We start from the raw sequence: 25,404 nt of genomic DNA on the forward strand, positions 1-25,404 counted from the left end.
AAGACTCTGTTGTAATTGTGGGAGGGTGAAAAAGTAATACCTTTGTACCAACCCCAATATCGGCTTATAGTAACTGTGATTAATTCTAAAAAAGGACTGTTTTCTATGTACTTGCACAAAACTTCGGTGCCTTTTTTAGGTGCGTTTCTTGTTGATGCCAAATAATTAGGTGCCATTTTGAAGATTTCCTAAGTAAAGATCTTGATTGGGGAATCGCTTTTGAGCATTACAAAAACATGAATCAATTCAGAAACAAATTAAGAAATACCTCGTCAAAATATTCAAACCTCCCATAGTTGCAGTTTCAAACACTCGGGTGTTTTGCCTTTCAATACATGTACCTACTTTCCAGGTTATCCACCCCTCTTGTTACCATTTCAATTTACACATTTGGCATGGATTACATGAAGCAAGAGACAACCAATTGTCTATAAAAGAAGCTTTTTCCCAAGCAGTTTCATACTTTACAGCTCAAGTGCTAAAAGGACAACCAACAGTCCATTGGTAAATACGTGAAATGATCACAGTAGGTACGAGAACTGGCATACAATTGATCAGACTCATTACAAATGTTCTTTGAATAAAACAAACCGTTCTACATTTTGCTGTATTTCATTCGAGGCAGGCTACCCATTGCTTTTGCTTTCTCCCTGAGCAAAAACTTTTGTGTCTTTCCTGTTGAAGTCTTCGGCAGTTCATTCTCAAAAACCACAGTTTGAGGAGCCATATAATGAGGCAACCTCGCTCGGCAAAACTGAATAATTTCTGCAGCTTCAACAGTATGCCCCTCTTTTAACTTTATGAATGCACACACAGTCTCCCCCCAATGCTCATCTGGCCTACCAACAACTGCAGCCTCTAGCACAGCTGGATGATTAAATAACACTGATTCCACCTCAATTGTACTAACATTTTCACCTCCTGATATTATAATATCCTTTGAACGGTCTTTCAGTTCAACATAACCATCTGGGTGCCGCACACCAAGGTCACCGGTTCGATACCATCCCCCTGCAAAGGCCTGCTTGGTTGCCTTCAAGTCTTTCAAGTAGCCACTCATTACAGTATTCCCTCTAAACATCACTTCTCCCATGGTTATGCCATCTGCACAGATACTCTCCATGGTATTTGGATTCTTCACGTCAACCTCTGACATACCAAGCAGATGCAACCCTTGTCGGGACTTCATCTTTGCTCGTTTCTCTGCATCCAAGGAATCCCACTGTGGTTTCCATGCACAAACAGTACCTGGACCATAAGTTTCTGTCAACCCATAGGAGTGAACAACATTGAAACCAAACTCCTCCATCTTGAACAATACGTTAGGTGGTGGTGGCGCCCCACCGACAGTCACATTAACTTTGCCAGGCAATGGTTTCTGCTCTGAAACTGGAGAATTCACAATCATATTCAGTACTGTGGGTGCACCACCCATGTGTGTGACCTTGTGATTAGCAATGTTATCAAATATAGCCCTTGCACTGACATTTCTAAGGCACACATTTGTGCCACCCTGAGCAGCCACAGCCCATGTGAAGCACCAGCCATTGCAGTGGAACATAGGTACCGTCCATAGGTAGATTGGCATTGAGCCCATTCCCATAAAAAGTGTGCAGGAGAGTGCATTAAGATAAGCACCTCTGTGACTATAAACCACACCCTTTGGAGCAGAAGTGGTACCGGAAGTATAATTCAAAGAGATTGGCTGCCATTCATCCTCAGGCCACTTGATTTTAAACTTTGTATCTGCAGTTTTCAGTAGGCTCTCATATTCTAATTCATTAGATGGAACAGTAGCAGTAGCAGCCACTGATTTGTCCAGTTCAGCGATCACAATCAACATAGGTAACTTGGTCGTTGCTTGAGAGAGAAGCTTGAGGGCTTCACGAGCAACCTTTAGAAACTGATAATCAACAAAGATGATCTTTGCTTCAGAGTGACGCAGGAGGACTGATATCATTGCTGCATCATGGCGTACATTTAGTGTACAGAGTACTGCCCCCACCATTGGCACACCGAAATGTAGCTCATACGTGGCAGGGATATTTGGAGCTAGTGCAGCAACCTGTCAGAATCAAAGTGTTTGAGAGCGATTATATATATATATATATATATAGAGAGAGAGAGAGACCATCCTGCCACAAAAAATAATCAAACAAAGGCCTTATGCATTTATTCCATAAATTACCTTCAGCATTTTGTGAAAGGAAATTTCACTGAAACAATGTCAACAACAACAACAGCAACTACGCCTTCATCCCAAAACAATTGGGGTCGGCGATATGAACCAAAAAAGAAAATCATTCTGGGTCTTCCACATGAATCCTTCTCCTCCAATCATTTCTATCCAATGCCATGTCCTCGGTGAGGTTCAAAGCATTCATATCCTTTCCTATCATCTCCATCCATGTCTTCCTAGGCCTACCCCGACCTCTTTTAACTAATATATTTTTCCATTTCTCCATCCTTCTAACTGGAGCATCATTAGGCCTTCGCCGAATATGTACAAACCACCGTAAACGATTCTCTCTCATCTTATTTTCAATGAGTGCAACGCCTACCTTCTTATGTATCTTCTCGTTCCGAATCTTATCTTTTATTGTATTTCCATACATCCATCTAAGCATACGCATCTCAGCTACACTTATTTTAAACATTTCTCTCCCAAGCATTTTCAAGCCTCGATAGGTATACCATCTGGGTCAACTGCCCTTCTTGATTTCATTTTCTTCAAAGGCTCTGCAATTTCTTTCTTTTGAATCTTACGCATGAAGTCACGATTCATCTCATGAAAAGGAATGGGGAAGACTCCAAGATCCTGAGCATGACTTTCATTAAATAGCTTATCAAAATAATCTTTCCATCTCTCCTTAATCTCCTCATCTTTGACTAAAACCCTTTGCATTTCATCTTTGATACATCTAACCATACCCAGATCCATCGATTTCCCATCTCTCATCTTTGCAAGCCTGTAAATATCATTCTCGCCCTCTTTGGTATCCAACTTGTCATAAACCTCCTTATATACCTTATCCCTCACATTTCGAACTATTTTTTTAGCTTCCTTCTTTGCTATCATATACTTCTCCAAATTCTCATTATCACGACTCTTAGATTTCTATAACACTCTCTTTTAACCTTAATAGCTAATTTGACATCCTCGTTCCACTATGATGTATACTTACCTAGCGGTGCACCGCCTTTAGACTCACCCAATACCTCATTAACCACCTTTCTCATGCCACCCGCTATCTTATTCCACATTGATTCTGAATCCTCCTCGAGACACCAATCAGCTTCCTTAACTACCTGCTCTACAAACATTCCTTGTTTAGCTCCTTTCAATGCCCACCACTTAATTCTATGATCTATCCTATGTCTATCCCTTTTACGGCATTGTCTAATTCTAAGATCTAAAATTAAGACTCTATGTTGTGTAGCTACACTTTCTCCCGGTATAACCTTGCAATCGATGCAACAACCCCTATCTCTCTTTCTAAGTAGAAAAAAATCTATCTGACTCGTATTAACCCCACTTTTAAATGTTACTAGGTGAGACTCCCTCTTCCTAAACCAAGTGTTTGCTAAGATCATATCATAGGACAAACCAAAATCTAAAATCCTTTCTCCACTTTCGTTTCTTTCTCCTATACCATAGCCTCCATGGATACTCTCAAATTCATCTCTACTAATGCATGCATGTCCATGAAAATCTTTTCTCCATAAGATATCCCTTGTACTACTCCATCTAAATCTTCCCAAAATTGATGCTTAATGGAATCATCTAAACCTACTTGAGGTGCATAAACACTAATAATATTAATAATATCAATACCTAATACTAATTTAATAAGTAAAATCCTATCACCCTTCCTACGGACCTCAACTACATTATTTATAAACTCACGACTCATAACAATCCCTACTCCATTCCTATTCCTATTTATTCTTGTATACCAAATCTTATATCCCCAAGGTTCTATCACTTTTGCTTTCTCACCTACCCATTTGGTCTCTTGTAGACATAAAATATCAATCTTTCTCCTACACATAACATCTACTAACTCTACCAACTTACCAGTTAAAGACCCTATGTTCCAAGTGGCTAACCTAATTTTATGGTCTTGGACTAACTTCTTTACCCCCACCCGTCCAACAAAGTGAGGAAACTCTGGACTATTTGACACCACACCTGGGCGCCGGTGTGACGCGTCGCTTCTGGGCGACGACCTAGCAACCCTTGCCCATTTATCACTGTCTTCGGGCCTATAGAGTACAGCGCGTCACTCAGTAGGGAACGCCCCAACGAAATTCTCATATTGGTTCATATTCATAGGGTATGACTAAGTTTTTATGTTGGCTGTCACAGGCCTACCGCAACCCTCCTCCTTTATCCGGGCTTGGGACCGGCGGTGTATAACTAAACAGTTATACACAGGCGGAGTTCACTGAAACAATGTCAACTGCATGAAATATAGAACCCATTTTCAAAAAAAAAAAGAGTTTCCAAAGTATTACTGTATTGTAAAAAATGCATTCTCTTTTTTTATGGGTGCAGATGACATTAATAAAACTTCCATAGAAATTGTCCCAGAGTTCATAAAACAGATCCCATTGCATACTAGTGGATTTTTTCTAGGACTTTTTTCTTTTACAAAATTAAGCCTCGAGTGATGCAACTGGTTAATTTTTATAACCAAATTCTCAAAAACAACCAATTTTTATCTTTGTATTATTAATAGTCTCAAACTGGCTCCCAGTATCCAGAAAAGGTTTCTTTTAGTCATTCGCTGATTACATATAAACTATAACAGAGTAATTTCAAGAAAAAAAGAAAAAGGTTCCCCACATATACCGACCCCTAAAAGCCGCTAATATTTCTGACCACAATATCCTTCATCTAGTCACAAATTGACTGTCCCGTAAAACTAAATAAATCCAGTGTGCAGGAGAGTTTTTCTTGTCATCTTTTCAGTAAATCTAGAGTACAGTGGCCCCACCATGCTTGTAACGAATGAATGACCTTCAATCAATGTCAGACAAGCATCTTCCATATCACATAGTATTTAGTTAGTGCTGTAAACATATCATAAGATGAAAAATACTTGACATAAATTGGGGAAAAAACTGAAAAAAGTTCCGAACAAAAGGAAGACAACCAACCCACAGCTCTCTCTCTTGCTCCCCCATGTTAACAGCAAAAGGTGAGCCAAGCTTTATGTGATCTTAAAATAAGAGGCTCTGTCCAGCCAATAATAAGCATTCATGGTCACTTCAAATTCGAAGACAATCTTTAAATTTCCAGATTCAACGAAGCTAAAAGAATGTTCATTCGGCCTCAAAAACAAACTTGTGTAGTATGCCATTCTTTCAGAAAGTTTCCAATGCCCAAAAATGGAAGCTTGAAAGGCTATGAAATAAGCTATCCATTTAATTCATAATAGAATTTCCACTCCACCTCACAAGCCAAACACTCAAAAGAAAATCTCCTTCTCTAAAGGAACTCTAATACCATTGCGGCTCTCAGTTCTTTGATGAGAGTAAATATGACCAAAAAAATTTATGTGCCTAACAATAAAATATTCCTGTATAGAAATGTGACAAGCCATAGACAAGGACTCATGCAAACAACCTGCTTCAAAAGAGAAGAGGAGGCCTGGGGGCCATCAATGTTCAAATGTCAATTGAACAAGATGTCCAACTTTTGGCAGCATCAATTCTTATTTGGAAACATATGCTACATAAAACCACATGGTAACGGCCCCCCACCAAAGTGACTTCCGCATATTATGAACTATGAGTGAGGAGCTTGTCATTGCCATTAGGATTCAGGATATTTAATCAAAGCAGCCACTGGAACAACTCTCTCCACAAAACATAGTTTCCTACCTCTCTGACAAGATATGGCTTCTTCTATGCCTAAAAAAAGATGTTTCTATTCTTTGTTTTATCCTCAAAAAACAAGGAATCTAGTGGATGTCATATAGTACTTGGTTCACAAAAATGTTATCTCTCTCTCTCTCTCTCTCTCTCTCTCTCTCTCTCTCTCTCTCTCTCTCTCTCTCTCTCTCTATATATATATATATATATATATATATATATGGCAAATTGGTATTAATGAAGGTAGAAAACTACTGAACTAAGACAAACTAAGATCACATTTCTTGTCATATTTTTTCAATCTTTGTAGATCTAACCATACAGATGCGATCTACATGATTTGTCTAGTAGGAAATTAAGTCACAGGGATTCGGCCAACCAGGTGCCACACCTGCATCGACGTGACGCGATACAGGTGCACGTGCGAGTGCGGCACCCGGTGCTATCAACCCGACCCTAGGTGCGGTCAACGCACCCAGGGTCATTTTTGTCCAGTTTTTAGACTTTAAAAAAAAATTGCCCGATGAAAAGGGTTGCGAAGAGGAGGATTAGGGCAATTTTTTTTTGCCCTAATCATCCTGACCTCTCCTCCTGAAGCCGAAGCCGATCGACCTCTTCGCCAGACCCCGACGCCGCCACAGACCGCTCCGTCGGACCTCTCCTCCTCAGGTACTCTCTCTCACTCGACTCCCTTTGCTCTCCTCTCCTCTCTGACTCCCTCTCCTCTCCTCTCCGTCATTTGCTAATGTTGTGATTTGATTTTTTTATGACTGATTTATGTGATTTTGTTGTTGGCTATTGGGTTGTTAGCATTGATCGTTAAGTAGAAAAAAAATTGTGTATATACAATCTGTTTAAATGTTTTCCTTGAAATAAAATATTTTTTATTAGATTCCTGTAAGTGTTATCATTTTCCTAGTACTTGGTGTCAAACTGATTCTCCGTGGAGTTCAGTTTTGACGTCCTCTAATGTTTGACAGTGATCCTATGTCCTTCCTAGTGACCGGTTTGATTTAAAAAAAATAGTTTTTTTGCAAATCTGATTATTGTTCTTTCAATCCTGTTGAGATACATATCTAAAATTTTGTTCGTCCATTCTCTGTCATCTTAATGCAATACTGAAAGTTTGTTTATTGTGAATATGCTTAAAAGATACTTCAATAATGCATGTTTCATTTTATATTTTTATATTATTGTTGCAGACTTGCAGTCTTGAATGTGCATTGAAAATTCAGAATGAATGTGAATTTGTCCAACTGATTCACATTTTTTTATATTAGTTTGTCTGTCCAACTAAAATTTTGGTAATGCCTGTTAAAACTAACTTTTATTGATTTGAAGTTTGCACTCAATGTGGTTTTTACTTTTTTCTATTTCTCACATATCTTTGTTTTCAGTTGTCGTATACTGATTCCTGCTTTGCACTCAATATTATAAATCTTGATTGTGTGCATAATTGATTGATTTTAATATAAGTTATAACTTTTTTTGTGTTTTCAAGACAAAAATGACGGATAAAGGAAAAGGACTTGCATCATCATCATCCCCACATGTGAGTTCTGCTGTTAGTGTTGTTGATAGTTGTAGTGGGAGTGATGATGTGGGGTCACTATGGGTACATGTAAATAAGCTTGAAAAAACTGGAGGAGGAGGTGGTGGAAACAAGAGATTTTGATGCAAGCTATATGAAAAAGATTTTGTTGGGTCTCACACAAGAGTTAAGGCTCATTTGTTGAAGATACCATGACATAGCATTTCAAGATGCAGAAGAGTTGATGAGGCAATGCGAAAACAATACAAGAAAATACAAAAAGAATATGAAAAGAAGAAGACAATAAGTGATTCTTGTGCAATTAGTGTGTCATTTTTAAGCCATCAAAAAGATGCTCAAAAAAAAAAAGTGAATGTAGGAGGTAAAGGAAAAGGAACGATACAAGCATCATTCAATACATATGGAAAGAAGGAGATGGATAGATGTGAACACCCCAAATTTTCCAAAAAATCCAAAAATTCCCTTTTTGCCCCTGGCTCCATCTTCTGAATAATTGGGTCAATTTTTAATCAAAATTTCCATTCATTTCTCGAATTCACTGGAATCCAGACTCAAGTTTTATTTCTGACCCAATTTCTGATCCAAATCGGATATCCGGATCCAACTCTGATCCCGGATCTCTTATTGTTCAAAAAATAAAAAAAAAAATCAATTCTTTGAATTTTATCGGATGTTTTATCTGGATCTAACCTCAGTTCGAGATCCAAAATCCATATTTTCTCAAAATCTTGGATCCAACTCCATTTTGGGGCTCATTTTCCGAAATAAATCATGTATTTTATGAAAAACCCTATTTCAGAAAAACTTACAATTTCAAAGCGAATATTTTATAAAAATCTTTCAAAAAAAAAACTCATTTGGGTCCCGCTTGCTAAAGTCCTCACATTTCCCTTATATTTTCGGATTTTTCTTCCAAAATTCAGAAAAAGAGTAGTTCATCTACTTTATGAAAATCCTCTTTTAGCTAAAACCCATTTTCTTGAAAAAACCCTTTTTCTGAAAAATCTTATAAATAAACCTTCTTTTGAAAATTTCTTAAAACTAAAAGGACCCGTTTAGAAAAATTTCTAACGGCCTTCTCCTATAAAGCTAAACTGCGGGGTCTCCCGATCCTTCATCGCCTTCACCCCTCCCCCTTCTGTGCATATCGCTCTTTCCTCTCCTTCCCCATTGCCTTCCTTCCTCCCTTCTCCCCCTTCCCATTTTTCCCTTTCCTTCCTTTGTATCTTCTCCGATCTTCCTCCCAAGTCGACTGAAGGGGACGAATCCCACAGCAAAGCCACGGTAAGGATTTCCTTCACTTCTCTCTTTCTTCCTGTTTTATAAATCTCTGAGTTATTTTTTTTAGCAAGCCTCTTTGTAGCAGCGATCTACGTATAGTAGAATCAGCTTACAAATGGCAACATTAACGGAATTCTTCAATTCCAACATCTTTCTTTCCTTTTCTTTACAATTGATCCCTGGATTTTTCCTGTTTTGAGCATTCGTTTATCCCTTTTCACGCTAGATCCAGTAGTCCTCCATTTTTTTTTCTCCTCTGTAATGCATTTCATTCTCTACTGTCTGATGTTTAGTATCTGTTCTTTTATTTGCTTTATTTATACTTCATTTCTAGCATTACAACTCCTTGTGTTTCTCTGCAATTTTTAAGCCAAATGTGGCATATCGTTTAGTAATCCTCTTTCTTATTTTGTGAGTTGTTCATTTGCTGCCATGGGATGTTCATTTCAATCGCCTCATTCCACTCATTTCCTTTTTTTTTGGCGTTGGTTCAGTATCATACGCTATTTTATTTCCATTTGGGCATCTTCAGTTATGATCACGTACCTATATGATTTAACCTTCTACGTTTAGGCCTTGCATTGTATTTCTATACCTGTTCATATTCATTTTTTTGTTAGTATTGCCTCTGCCGATGTGGATCCAGCCTTTGCGTATCAACACTATTTCTGTTATCATGTGCGTCATCCTTTATTGTATCTCTTTCCCCTTCATATAGCTTAGCTTTCATTATCCATCCCCTGTAGCACCATCCAATTTCATCATTTTTGTTCATTTACCTATGTTTCGTGATTCAATTTCCATGGCATCACCTATATATCATTCGCATGTTCAGCCCCTGCATCACGATCTGCCCAAGATTTCCTTTGTTTGGTATTCTCCATTTCCTCATTTGTTTGTGATTTAACCTCAGCATTCCTACCGGCTTCATTCATCGCATTGTCCATCACGTCTATTAACCTTCAGCATCTCATATCATGACATATAACGCTGTCATTAAAGGCCTCTTGCTGAAGGATGAACTGGAAGTTGCAGAAAGAATGCTGAATTCCCAGGCGCATCAATTACAAGTGATTGGGCTTGTGCTGGTAAATCGGGTGACCATTGCTCCACATGATCCCCTGTGTTTGGAAGAGGTGATACTCTAGGCTTTCAGAGTCTGTTGGTAAAAGGGATGAGGCCAAAGGAGTAAAACGAGAAAGATGAGTTTATGGCTTGTAGAGGTGTTCCAAAATTCTGGAAGGAACGTGACTGCTTGTGAATTTTATCACTCCATCCATGATGAAGAATAATTGAAGACAGGAAGCAAGGACCCAATCTTAAGCCATCAATATAATGTACATGATATTCCATTCATGCACCTTGGTTATACAGTTTTTAGCCTTAGGTACAGCATTTTTTTTTCTCTCTGTGCATATCAGATGCAATATATGGATTAAGCTTAGTCTATACAGTTTCATTTGCCTCATCATACTCGTTTCATTTCATCGCATACATCCTACACTCACCATTCAGCATTACCTGCCTCCCTGCTGCATACTATTTATCATTTCAAGGAGGAAATAATGAATTTTTTTTTGCAGTTTGTTAAGACTTCTTACTCATCCTTATTCATTTAGTGAGGAGTAAGGTCTCTCGCCCATAATGGAATTCTGCTTGAATAAAATTATAAATCCAAAATCATTTCTTGTTGCTTCTGAACATTTCTTGATTCAATGCATGATCATGGTTATGTCTGTTGTGGACTGTATGCATTACAAACTGATTATTATTGGATCTGTCATCAATGGGAATGTGGCTACCGCGGAGGAGAGAAAGAAAAATCTTGCTAAAGTTCAAATGACTTAGAGTGGAATCAAGGTCCAGAAAGCTTTCAACATGAGCAGGATTTGTTGCAGAAATTTGCAAACTCAATGGCCAAATACATTTAATTTTGAATTGATCATGGTGTTGAGGCTGCATAGATTGTGATTCCTGGGTATTAGGCAGCAAATATCATTGGTAAGCTATGTCACATGGGTGCAGGTGCGGGTGCGGGTGCGGGTGCGGGTGCGGGTGCGGGGATTCGGCACTTCCAAAAAACCCGGGTGCGGGGGTGTGGCAGGGGCAAAAATGTAAAATATATATATATAGAAGGGGGTCGGGGTTCCCCCGGCGCGGATCGGGGTTCAGTTTTTTTTGCTGGTGTGTTTGTTTGAAGACTTGTTACCCACGTTCTGCTTGTTGTGTACTTTAGCTCAACGGGACAAAATTGATGAACCGAAAGGATTGGCAATCTGATCGACCCAGTCTGCTGCGTTTTGTTGACTGTCATGATTCAATCATGTCTGAAACTCCCTGGTCTTCACGAAAAAAAATATAAGCGAAAGGTTTGACGTGGTTTGTTGGAGAGAGAGTCTTCACGAGGCCTACTGCGCCACTGCCACGCCACTGCCTAGGGTTCTTCAAATTTCATTTTATATACAGTTGCACACAGATGACAACTAAAAGAAATTTATTGGATTTGACATGTGGAAAAGAGAGGTCTACACAAGGCTACGGCTAGAGCACCCATCTCGTCAGGAGAAAAGTGAATACTAATAGCCACCAAGGCTCTACTCTACCGCCACCATTATCATTTATTATGGAGAGAGAAAATCTTTGACGAAAAAGGATTTGGTTGGTTGAAGTATAAAGACTTCAAAAGGCTCTTGAATTTTGGTTTTAATTTTTGAGGAAGATGGATCATCATCTCCAAGTTAACAGTATGTTTTCCAACGCTGTGAATTAATTGTTTGGAGGCAGGAATAGCATGGGATGCCAACAAAGCTCGTCAGAAGTTGTGGACACAAGTGCCCCTTTATAAAACAAGAGCAGCAGCAGCAAGCAGTTGTCCAGAATTATTTTTTTTTAAATTCTGCAGCCCATTTCGTAGGGCAAATTTTTTTTTTTTAAAAAAAAAAAATCCAAACAAAAATGGACCGAAATGACCCTGGGTGCGGTCAACGCACCCAGGATCGGGTTGACCGCACACGGTGTCGCACCCGCACCCGCGTCGAGTCACGTCAACGCGGGTGCGGCACCCTGCTAGCCGAATCCCTGTGACATAGCTGGTAAGAATGATGATCATTAAATATTGGCTATGGTGGTTAGTCATCAAAATGGTTGTTTGTGGGACGTCAATTATAAAATGTTTAAAAATACTTAGGTATAAGGAATTCATTTTAGTCATTAAGGATAAATAGTAAATATGGGTTGAACCTGCGAAATCAAAAAATTAATGTTCTGCACATTCATCCATTTTAGCCGTTGAGTCCATCCATCCAAGTTGTCGTCCATCGACCGGGTGTGCTTCAATGCATTGGTATCCCCTCTGTCTCACCCGAATCATGAGTTTTTAATATATAAGAGCAAGTGCTGAAGCTGATCCATTGTAAATAAAATGTTGCATGGGTTTTTTTTTTTTGTATTTTGGGTTATATTATCTTTATTTTAGTTTCCATATTTTGTTTCTGAAGTTATGCCCATCTTTTAGGTATTATTCAGCATCTCCACCACCATTGCACATCACTAATGTTCTGATATCACCATGCATCAATATGTTCCATTAATCATTACCCCCCTTGACGTTCAAATTGTTGAAGTCACACCACTTCCACCTGCAGCACCCACCTTTTTCATACCATCTATTACACCTTCACTTAAAACACTTGCTGCGCACATTCATTTCCCCCTGTTACACAGCACTTCACTTAATCACTCGTGCACATTGCTACCACTGCACTTACAGCAATGCACGTGCTATCACCCTTGTCTGTTACACACAGCACCCATGTGCACAGTACATTGTTGTCATACCTACTCTCTATTTGCTATCCCATCTCATAGCATCATATTACAGCCACATTTCCCATTTGTTGCAATTCCCATTGTAGCACCTTACATATATCCAGCTACGTTTCCAGCACCTCACTTTCACTCGATTTCCTGTGCACTTCACTAACAGCACGCCATCATCTCTTGCCACTGTTGCACTTTCATTACATAGCATCATCTACATCTCATTAGCACCTTCTCCAGCATCAATACCTCGCTGCACTTCTTTCTCACTGCACAGCAGCCACCTGCTAACTGCACTATTCATCACCTGTTATGTTCCACCTTTGCAGCAATTTTTTGTTGCACAGTAGTTCCTACATTCACTATCCCAGCAATACTTTCACTACCACTCACTACTTGCACAATATTCACCGTACCCTTGCATCTTATACTTGTGTTACACTTGCTCATTGCTGCACTCATATATTTTTCCTGCATTTCATCCATATTAGACATAGCATTGGCATCAACCCACTTGTTTCAATATCAACAGGCCACCCATGCCACTTTTCATTCATTGCAAACAGCACCACCTGTATGATCACTGCTGCAACCCCACAGCATCCTTATGCCCATCCCTGCCATCCATATGCAACATATCCTCACAGCATTGCAACACCACCTATATGCATCTTCCTGCATCATGCTCCCAGCTAACCCCCCCCCCCTTTTTGCACACTTACTTACCCCTGCATGTCTACATTGCTGCCCCTACTGCAGCATCCACGAATCACTGCATCTTCCACATTGCAGCAACACTTCATAACCCTTCAACACTTCATAACCCTTCATTCATAGCCACATCACTTACAGTAGCAAAGCTGTGTCCATGTGCCTGCTGCATAGCACCCTTTACCCTGTTGCATTACTCACCTGTACACTACCTCACCTGCTGGGGTCTTCAGCATCCTTTATTGACCATCTTACCAGTTACATCATACCAGCCTCCAGCCACCACCTTCTAGTTCCAGCACTTATCACCTTTCACCCACTGCACTGTCACAGCCACTACCTTCAACACCTACACAATCAGCACTCCAATATACTGCAACACTGCTACCTGTCCTCCTCACTGTCCAAGCCTGCTACCCATTGCACAGCATTTGTATCCTTATCAGTTGCTGTACCACCACAGCATTACCTTCAGCAGTCTCTTACCCTTTTCACTGTCAACACTTCCACCACACTGTGCACATGTATATTTCACCTGCACTCCACATCAACCTACTGTTATCTGCATTTAAGCACTTACTGCTTATGTATCCTATCCATTACATGCACATCATTTCATTTCATTTTTAGTGTACCTGTTATATAGCATTTTACCCATTTCGCCTTCTTTCACTAGCATAACATTTTCATGTTTTGTGTTTTAATACACTATGGCACTCACATTCCCTGTCATTAGCTCCTTCATTCTCCTTTCCTATATGGTGCATCAGCATCCTCACACTGCATTTCTCACTAATGATAGCCTTGCACCTGCATGTTTTTAGGCACTTTCTGAACATATGCATTATAACATACATTCTCTCACTAGCTCAATGTATCACATATACATTTTGACATTCATTTCCTAATTAGTTTAGGATATCATACATACTTTCCCGTATACATCTTAACATATGCCTTCTTATATACCTGTTAGGTTTTAATATAATTTTCTCACATGCTTTCCTTTACACTTTGCTTTATACTAACCCAGTTTTGTAGGGAAGTGTAGAGAATCCTAACTTTCTTCTTAAATTAGAGGTTTCCTCTGCAATCTCAATTTAAAATTCAATACCGTAATAAATAGATCTCAATGAGAATCTTTTACTTTTCAGTACTAGAATAGAATGTATGAGCATATAAATATCATGAATTATCTATTTTCATACCATTCTTCTTTTACTTCAAAAATCCCACAATGGTGAAACATGAATGGCACGTGCACCATTCTAATAAGAGGTAATTATGAGACAGACTAAAACAATCTTTGAATGACACTGGTTGAACTGTCTGTGACTTTATTGGAGAGGCACGAGCAGTAGGGGACTCCTTGAAGACATACATATTTTCTTGTCGTTCTCCTTCAATTCGTGAGAAGATCCCTGATACAAACAATATTTTTAACAATACTGGGTGAGTGATAAACATTAGATAAAAGAAGTGAAGAGTTTGAGAGTGGAAGAGAAACGTTTCCAATATGAGATATAGGATGGAGGGCACCATCTCCAGTTTTAATATTGAATTTACCACGATAAGGAATGAGTTGAGAAATCTTACCAGCATCACCTATCACGTGCAGCAGCCCCAGAGTCAATGTACCAAGTTCACTGCTCAGTCTGCTTAAAACTTAACTCGGAAAGAGCAGAAATCAAGAGATTTTTCACATTCTCCTTTTCATCTCTTCTTGTCCTCTAGTGGAAGCCCCAGTACCATTAAATCTTCCTTTGTTTTGCGGATTATGCCAGCATTTTGCCTTAATGTGCCCCCTTTTATTACACTAAAAACACGTTGGTATATGTCTAAAGGATTGGTTCCCTGGGAGAGGGTTAGGTGACACGTTAGGCGTGGGAAGTAATCCACGACCTCCTTGATTACCTCTTCCCTGTCCCCGTCCACCTCGAAAGCCTCCACGTCCTCGTCCTGTCACCATGCCTGTGACGAGAACCTCATGATTGCTATTTTGAAGCAGCTCCTCACCTCTAATAGTAACTTCATACTGCAGTAGTTTTGCCCGCATATCATCAAAGTTAGGCAACGAAGGCATAGAAGAGAGGTGACCAACATGTGATAGTCAGATCCAAGACCATTCAGCGCTTGTTGAACTTTTTCTTTGTCAGGAATTACACAACCCACCATCGCTAATTGATCTGTGATGCTCTTGACTTTGTTCATGTATTCTGTAACCGATAAATTGTCTTTCTTTAGGAGCTGAAACTCTCTTTAAATGAAGAATCCTAGCCTCTGAAATATGTGAATAAGTCTGTGCTAGTATCTGCCACAGTTCTCTAGTTGGACATTCATCTGGAATGGCCACTAATACCTCTTGAGAAAGAGTAGAGGTAATGTAAGCCAGCCACGACAGCTTGATCTTTTCTTTTCCGTGTTGTAAACTCTAGATTGCAAACTAGTATGTTAGAAACTTTCCCTTTATCATCTCGTTCTTCCTGCAGAATAAACTCAGATGGTGCATGAATCATTTTGGGATGAAGGCGTAGTTGTTGTTGTTGGTGGTGGTGCATGAATCGTTCCATCCAAGTGGCCAGAGAGGTACAAACTACGAATAAAAGGCAAAAATTGCCTTTTCAAGGTCAAGTAATTGGAATTATTCAATTTATCAGAGATGAGTTGGCCAAGAAAACTGGACGGAAGTGATGGGGAATCCATGAAAAAGAAGGTAAGAAAAATTGCTCAGCAATGCAATAGACTTGTCCGGCCCCCTTTTTTTTTTGCGGACAGTCTTGATATATTTCTTCAGAAATGCTTTGCAAAAATCGAGATCTGGAACAATTGCAAAATAAAATCAACTTGTGCTTTGGGTTACAACAATATATGCAAGGAAGGAACAATCTCTGATTTGAAACAGAAATCAAATATAGAACGAGAGCAGGAGGAAAAATAAACTGATCTTGGTATGACTCAATCAATCTTGAGGATCAAACGAATTTGATTTACCGCTTCTGGAAGTGATGAGAAACAAAGAAGTGATGGGACTAGTTGAGGCCATGAGGAAGGAATTTGAGAACAAGATCTGAATAGAGACTGAGAATGGAACAAACTGAATCTGGAAACAATGATGATTCCTGAGAATAGAAGGGTTTCTTTTCCCTTTTTTTTAAAAAAACAAGAATAGAACAGAGTCAGCAAGCCCCCCACTCCCTTTTTCTTTGAAAATCATGATCAGATCAGGTTTGTCGTGATATAGATAAGAAAGTAATGAGATTGAAAAAAGATAAAGAAAAAGAAGTTTAAAGGGAAAACACATTTGATGTGACCCCTTTTTTTTTTAATCACGCCTGCATCAGGATCTGATCTGACGTGATTTTTTTTTATGAAATCACTCCTAGATCAGGATTTGATCTAACATGATTTTTTTTTATGAAATCACGCCTAGAAAAGAAAAGAAAGAAGGATGTTGAGAAAAGATTTTGGGAAGAAAGAGATTGAGAAGGAAAAACTAACCCGAAAAAAGTCTAGAGTCTTGATCGAAATCAGCAGTCTTGATTCAATAGGGTTTTATTGATGTTGAGAAAAGATTTTGGGAAGAAAGAGCCCGGAAAAATTTGGAGCCTTGATCAAAATCAACAGTCTTGATTCAATAGGGTTTTATCGTTGCCCTGCTCTGATACCATGAAAGAAAACACGCACCTATGAGTATCTGATTCTTCTGCGTTGGTGGAAGGGAGAGGAGGGAGAAGGCTGCAGCAGGTAACACGCCTTTTTGGCTATCTCCATGCCCTATTCTTTAACATGAACTTATAACCACCAGATCAGGTCGGATCTGTGACTCTTTAGTCCAGACCCGATATTACAAAGATAGAGATGCGGGTCCAGATCTGGACCCATATATACATGTACAATCCAGTCTTAATATGGACTTCATTTCCTTTCATGGTTTCTCGCATGAGATTTTCAAACTTCATAATCTTACCACCTTAATTAAGAATACTTATATTGGCCTAAATTTTTTGCTCATTCAAGATTATTGTCATTTGACATCTTGTATTGCATAAAATTTCATCTATTATCATTTGGTGTGCATATAATTGCACTATCATAGTTAAGGCTTGATTTGACTCTTGGATTATTCCAAATTGGTTCTTACACATGACATTGCTTAATATTTCATGTTGTGTTTGTTGCATAATAAGACTTTTTGGTATAAACGACTTCATTTTGAAGAATTGATTATGTTAAGCATCATCCGTGTTTATGTAAAATTGTTGTCATAAGGCATATTGTTGTGCATATGATTGATTATCTACCATTATTGGATCTTTGATCGGCTCGCTTTATAAAATCACCTATTTGGAAAATGATTTCCTAAGTGTTTGTTGCTTTCTTATGGCATTTATATTGTCCATCACAAACTTTATTTGATGCTTCAATTTTCTTGCCCTTGTTATTATTACAGAGATGTTTGTTGGGGTGAGTTATGTGCACCTCGTGTTATGTCACTTTAGATTGTCAACTTGTAGTTTGACTCTAAATGACATGTTATATGATCTCTGATTATGAGTGTATGGTATCACTTGGTTTCTCTTTGGCCATTAATTTTACTATGGATGCTCTTTATTATGAGTATCTGTGATGGATATATATTGTTTTTGAAACCATAGTGTTTCGAAATATGTTTAAAATTGTCAATTTTATTTGCATTAGTGTTTGTCATTACAAGTCTTCTTACGTCAAATGACTTTCTCCTTCTATGCCTCCTATCTAAGTGTCACCTTATGTAGATAAGAAATGTTGTTTACACATTCCTGTGTGTTTTTAGCCCATTGTTGGCTTTGTTCTCTTGATCTTTTAGATGATACACTTGTTTCAAGTGTCATTTTATGTAGACAAGAGATGTTTAGTCACATCTTCGTGTGTGTTTTAGCCCATGGTTGGCTTTGTACTCTTCTTCTAGTCGCTGAACATACTTGATTTTGAGTGTCATTATATATAGACAAGAAATGTTTGTTCACACTTTTATGTGTGACTTTTAGCCCATGGTTGGTTGTTGTACTCTTGCTCTAGTCGCTGATACACTCACTTCAAGTATCATTATATGTAGATAAGAGAGGTAATGATTTTTTGATCCTTACTACTTGTTTTTTCCTTGCATAGAAAAATATTTGTCGATAAAAGTTCATATCATTGATAATATATATATATATATGCATATTTGGAAATCACTTGATTTTACCTTTTTGGCATTTACCCTATAAGGGCTTGTGGTGTTTGGTCGTCTAGTGGGCTTATGTATTTTTCAAATATTCCATCCTTCAATGTGTGAGGTTCTCTATTTAAAATAACATTCATTTTTTACTTCTGGGTGGGTGTTTTGGTTTATTCAATCAAGTATTGTACTTGATTGGAGTGTGTTCTTGCAAGTTCATACATGACATTTGTTGGCATTGATTTCTTTTCGTTCTAAGGAGTGAGAAATTATTGAAATCATCTTTTGTTGATAAAATTAATTATCGCTTCATTATTGATTTATGTGTATTAAACATGTTTTCTTTTGTGTGCCCTTGTACACATCCCTTTGTGAGGAATTAGTTCTTGAATGAACATTGTCTTTTTGAAGACATTTCTAATGCATGAAGCTTTTCTTAAAGCTCTTTAGTGTTGACTTAATAAGAAGAGATATTTTTTATGCCTTTGTGCATATTGAACTCATTTGTGAGTATTTTTTGTATCTTTGTGCATATATCTTTCCTTAAGAATATAGTGAGTTTATCAAAGAGTGCTTGAATTTAATCTTCTTGATGATATATTCACATAGTGCTCTATTGAAATACGTAGAATATCTTTTTGCATCATTGTCTTGATGAATCATATGTTCCTCTTGATCAATGTTATGGTTTCTTGATTCATTTTGTTTGAAATATTCTATTTGATTGAAATGCATAGATATTTTTTACTTGGAGCTCTTTGGTTTGTTCCACAGGATCTTGAAGATGAGATGGAAGAAGTACCTATGATACATCATGAAAAGTGCTTGGGGATAGTCATTAAAGACAGTTGAAGGCTGACATTTGCAAAATTCTTTCATGTGCTATAAAGATGATGACTTTCATTGAAGACTCTTGAAGACTTGGAATTCTTCCTTTGTATCTTGAAACTTTCTATTATCCCCACGTAAAGTTTGAGGGGGAGTGTTAATATATATATATATATATATATATATATATATATATATATATATATATATATATATATTCGTATATATATATAAGTATATATACATTCATATATATATACATATATACTTCTCTTTTCTTTATTGTACATCCAAAAACCCGATAGAGGTATTTTGGTAATTTTCCTGTATCATTTCACTTTTAGGTTTTTTTTTCTTTTTTCTTTTTTATTTTAAGTTGTAATAGGATCACATGGGGCCCCACCCATCTAGTCGTTGACCGTTGGGGCTCGCAACGACTAGAAGGGAGCCCCATGTGGTCCCTCTCTCATTCTTCTTCTCCTCTATAAATTAGAGGGCTCCCCCTCTTGTAAATCATGGCTTTTTAAGCCCTTTTTCAATAAAGATTTATATATTTTGCCTCTTTGAAGGCTTCTTGAGTTGTCCCTTAGTGGACTATTTCAGCATTCCCCATTGTGGGTTCTTGCTTGTCCATTATTGGACCGTGTGAATGCATTATGCATTCTTATTATTCATTTTCGCATACTTTTTAACAGTTGAAACACGTTTTGCGTTCATCATTGTGATGGTGAAGAGGATTAAGGAAGTGAAGAGTGCTTTGGTTAGCATGGTGACCGATGAGAATTAGACATTATATCGTGTTGATGATGATGTCAATGCTCAAGAAATTAAGAAATTTATTGTTGATGATGAATTTTTGGACAAGGTCGTATATTTCCTTTAATTTACTCAACCTATTTGAAAAATGTTGAGAGAAGTTGATAAAAATGAGTCCATGCTTCACAAAGTTTATGAAATGTGGGATAATATGATTGAAAAAATACAAGTTATAGTTTTCAAGCACGAAGGAAAAAATCCTGCATTGGATGATTCAGAATTTTTTAACCATATTCATTCAGTTTTAGTCAGAAGATGGGATAAGAGCAACACTCCTTTGCATTGCATGGCATATTCTCTTAATCCAAAATATTATGCAAAAAAGTGGCAGGAAGGTAGTATTGGTCGTGTCCCTCCAAATTTAGACCCAGAGCTATCAAGGCATAGAAATGTGTATAACAAAACTTTATCCAGAATCACATATTCTAAATCAAGTCACACAAGAGTTTGGAGAATTTGCATCTTCGAGATTATATGGACACGCATTACTCGCGAGAGAGAAGGATAATATAGATCTTATTACATGGTGGTCAACATTTGGATCAGAAACACCTCTTCTCCAACGTCTTGCATTGAGATTGTAATCTCAGTCTGCTAGTTCATCATGTTGTGAAAGAAATTGAAGCACATATTTTCAAATTCACAACATGAAGAGAAACAAACTCACCAGCAAGCGTGCAGAGGATTTAGTATATGTTCATTCAAATCTTCGACTAATTTTGTGAACCAATGATGAATACAGGTACTAATTTGCTCTCTTAGTTATTTAACTATTTCTTAGTTTTTTTATTTAAATATACTTGTATTTAACATTTTTAAATTGGGTTTGTAATGCAGACAAGGATCATCCAAATTTTGGGATGTAAACCCAGAAGAGTGTGACTTAAAGGGAGAGCATGATTTCAACATTACAAACATGAATTTATCTGAGCTCAGTCTTCCTTCTTACGATGCATTTGATGATGAAGAAGAAAATTATTAAAATCCATTACCTCATCGTCATATACGTTGTATAGGATATACTTTTGGTATGTAATTATGCATTTTTTGTTTCTTTTGTTAGTATACTATATAATTTACTTATTTTCTGCTTTACTTGTTTGATTGTTTTTATAATTATGGTGTTGGTTTTTATGATGTGGAATAGAATTGTAAATTGTTAATTTGATTTATTGCATGGATGATGATGAATTGATTTGATGATATTGTGATAATTGTTTTTTATTTCATTAGTGTTAACGTTGTTAACTGTTAAAACTTAAAAATTATATATATATATATATATATAATATATTTTTCCTTTTTTTTTGCCACACCCCCGCACCCGCACCCGCACCCGCACCCGCACCCGCACCCACACCCGCACCCATGTGACATAGGTAGGAAATGGATTTTGAATGACGTGATTATGGCATGTGAGCATGTTTCTCGAATGATTCAAATATTAATGGCTTACAAAGTACCAAAATTTGATGGATCAAAAAACCATGCTCTTGAGTCGACAAAATATAATTCATGGCTCGATCCTTGGCAAAGAAACCATGTTGAACATATCTATGTGATCAAATTAAGTCAATACAGCACACGTCCATGATTTTCTCAATAGTTTTGTGCTTTCATTAGTACCAGATCACACACACGCATATAAAATCAATATTTTGAGAATATCCTGACATTACATAAATTAAATAGGTAAAACGTTATGACATATTTAAATTATTATAAATGTGACAACATGATAATGTGGTGGCAGTATCACGAAAATACCTTCAGTTTTTTAGTTTTTTCTATATTTTAAGAAGAAAATTTTTATCTTTCTTTATCTTCTTTATGTTTTAAAAACTTGTATATTTTCTATTACATTTTATAACAAGATAATTACAAAATTTTTTCATTATTTAGAGTTGTTTTCATAATTTTTGAACTTTTTCGTGTAGTTGTTTTTCCCAAAAATTTATCTCAAACCCAATATTATCCCAAGTTTTCTGCCTTAATGAGATATAGATGAGAACGATATATGTGGCTATGATATTTGTGTGCACGTTTGTGTGTGTGTGTGTGTTGCATTTATTTATCAAACTTTATGTTGGTACCAGTTTCTGTTATCGATAAACAACTAGGAAAAAAAAGTCGGTAGTGAAAACAAAAGTCACCATCTTTTGGCCTGTACAACAAGTGTATGACAATGAAGTTAAATGAGATAGTTGGAATGTGAGGCCACTGTCATTATTGAGGGATGTTGTGTTTGAATCAACCGAGGTTGGTTTTTGAACTTGACCATAAAAAAATAGAAAAAAGAAGAAGAAGAAAATGTGTGCACACATATATATAGAGGGTGCTTCTATGGTGGTACTACGCCACCAAAACTTATGGTTGTACACACTTAATTTGCATAAATCTAAGCTCCAAAAGTAAAATTTAACCTTTGGATCATGTTCAGCATGTTAAAAGTTGACTCAACTATGATGCTTTGTACAATTTCTAAGCCACCCTTATTTTCATGGATTGTGCACCGTTAGATCAACCATCTGGTAGCAAGATCCACAAACCAGAGTATGTACCACCGCATGATATCATGGTACAGAACCACCATATATTTTCTTCTATATGTATATATAAAACCCGAATCTCATAATCATTATTGAAGTTATCGCGCTCAAAAAAAAATCTTGAAATGGTTGCTGGAATTGATCAATGGGGGAACCCAACAAAGAGGAGTTACTCATGTAGTGATGATGATCGCAATGGTTTTAAGAGAGAAAGAGAGAAGGGGGGAAATGGGTGTGTGGGGGTTATACTCACGACGTCAGTGGTGGAGACGCCGAAGGAAGAGAGGGCAGAAGCGAGCCTGATGCAGCGATCCATGGTCTGCTTCCATGTGAAGCTGACGGAGCCGTAGACGATGGAGGTCTCGTCCCTGTAGACCATCGCCGACCGCTCCAGGAAGCTGATCGGCGATAGCGGCACGTAGTTCGCCGGCGTCCGAACCGTCCCCTCCATCCTCTCGCTCTCAGAGGTTGTGTTGGGAGAGATACAAAACGGCCCCGCCTTCGCTCTTCTTTGGCTTTTTCCCTCTCCCTCTCCCTCTCCCTCTCCCTCGTACTTTGGTTTTTCACAAGCCTGCTTTTTCCTTTCTTCCTCTCCTTTTAGTGCCGTTTACGGAACAAATGATTGAGATTCCACTTTCAATTCGTACTCAAACAGGTAGACAACACCCACAACTTTTGAGAGAACACCAATGAAAGGGTAACACGCAACCGTTGATGGGACCCATCTTCTCGATGAATGGATGCTTGGAATGCGATTACTGGACCTAATACTTTGCTATGTTCTTTTCCTTATCTCTCCATACCGATGCCTACCAATCAACAACGACGAATTGAAAGTAAATCTGGTTGGCAAACGTTTTCTACATAATCTCGAAAAAAAAAACACAGTTTTTTTCATCAAAAATATAATTGGTTGACGATGCAGCCAGCATTGTGTAAATAGTTGAAAATTTATATTGGCCTATAAAAAGAAAAAAAAACTCAAACTCCATAAATAGAGAGAGAGAAAGAGGAACTGGAATATGTTTGTTGGTATGATCCATTTGCTAGGAATCAATTGTTGGATCCTCGTAATCGATTCAATAAATGCAATTTTTTATACTTGAATATTTATACAAATTTTAAGCCATTTATTTTCATCCCTTAAAAGATCCTTCTTATGGATGATCAAGAGTCTCTTTCTATAAAACCAACCATCTAGATCACTGTAAAAAAAAAAGTAAAAAAGCTTATGAAAATCTTGGTTCATGCCGTAAAACATATTTGGTTGATTAACATATTTTAGTAAACTTTTTTCCAAATCAAGCATCCTCTCATATGAGTTTTTGAAAGGTTTTTTGTTATTTTGTTTTACTCTAATTGGGGGCTTTGCTTGTATTGGGACGTTGCAAGTTCAAACTTATAACACTTCAATTTGGGACCTCGAGAGTCCAAGTCCAATTGGTATTACTTTACAAAGAGAAAGCAAAAATTCACATAAAGAAAACATGGTTAATTTTTTTTTCTTTTTCTAATAAACTAAATTTCTTTAACAAAGTTCATCATTCATAACATGCGAAAATAATGATTACATAAGTATTCAATGACAATAACTAAACTAATAGGTGTTATGTCGTAAAGTCAGCGTAGCAAATCACGTCTTGCTTGCACTAGTGTGCCTTGATTCTACAGTTATAATTATACAGAGAGTGAGTCTACAACTCAGTAAAAAATATTCATAAGCAATAAATGACTTTAACTTACAATTATAGTGTGCTCTAAGCTCCTAATCTCAGTTTAGTTTTTGACACACAACATAAAGTTTGTATGTTTTAAATTCTTTCTTAACTCTCTCAAAACACTCACTCACACTAGACTATAATGCTAAATCAGTTATAGTGGTCATAGTTGTCTATGGGTGTAACAACTCGCATAAAACACTCTAATTCTACATTGTTGAACAGATTGAATCATACACTCCTGATGATCTCCAGATCACCAAGCATTGTAGTAAAACAACAAAGGAGACATCAATGATAGCTAGCCGAGAAGTTGGGCTCAAACTCAAACTCGGCATGATTCATGCTACATCCTAACAATAATGACTTTCAACTATCCATGGATGTCTAGAGTCCTAGATATTGTATGAATACAACCTTAAGTCATATTTAAAGTTCATTACATTGAATCTTACTCTCAAGCTCGTGTTCACTCATTCTCCCATAAGTGTTATCATCAAATAATCACAACATATCTCACTCTCAAATCTCAGAATGGTATTAGTGCTCACACTAAGTATCATACTAAGCATGCAATGAGGTAGAGTCTCTACGTTGCTAAATCATCGGTGACCCACTCTTTATCGTGGTTGTACTATGTCTGTGAACTAGGTAACCCTTTTCATAAGTTGTCACTTTTAGAATTTAAGGAGTTAAGCATGCTAATCTCAATATAAAATTTATATGACATAACTAGATTCAAGAGACTCAAGGCTAATCACAATCTCATCACAATACATGTTATTTGTAGATTATAACATAGATATGTTATCGTAAAAATAATAATTTTTTAATATGCATGACATATTACGACTAATGTGTGCATATAATCATCTCATTGTAATAATCTCATGTATGATCATTTTATGCATATTATGCTCACACTCAAAAGCTACATTTTTAAACATACTAATATGCAACATCAATAATAACATGCAATGCAATATGATTTGTTAACAACTAAGAGTACTTATAATATTTCTTACCTTGAATACAAATATTGTACTCTTG

At 37.3% G+C, this 25,404-nt stretch overlaps 1 protein-coding gene across 1 annotated transcript; it reads right to left on the minus strand.

Moving 5' to 3' along the window:
* Positions 1-350: 350 nt before the first annotated feature.
* Positions 351-23,166, minus strand: LOC149832629 (butanoate--CoA ligase AAE1-like). The gene is made up of 2 exons (XM_090012531.1): positions 22,890-23,166; positions 351-2,065 (listed from the first exon to the last, which is right to left on the minus strand). Exons 1-2 carry the CDS (start codon positions 23,085-23,087, stop codon positions 596-598), a joined length of 1,668 nt encoding a protein of 555 aa, XP_089868657.1. The 5' UTR covers positions 23,088-23,166; the 3' UTR covers positions 351-595.
* Between the last annotated feature and the right edge of the window lie 2,238 nt (positions 23,167-25,404).

This window comes from Nuphar pumila, chromosome 7 (assembly GCF_984573655.1).
Source record: "Nuphar pumila chromosome 7, dmNupPumi1.hap1.1, whole genome shotgun sequence".
Classification (NCBI taxonomy): Eukaryota; Viridiplantae; Streptophyta; class Magnoliopsida; order Nymphaeales; family Nymphaeaceae; genus Nuphar; species Nuphar pumila.

Coding starts and splice junctions, on each gene's coding strand:
- LOC149832629 (XM_090012531.1), bottom strand. CDS start 23,087: ATGGAGGGGACGGTTCGGACGCCGGCGAACTACGTGCCGCTATCGCCG. Junction 2,066..22,889: donor GCGTCTCCACCACTGACGTC/GTGAGTATAACC, acceptor TGATTCTGACAG/GTTGCTGCACTAGCTCCAAA.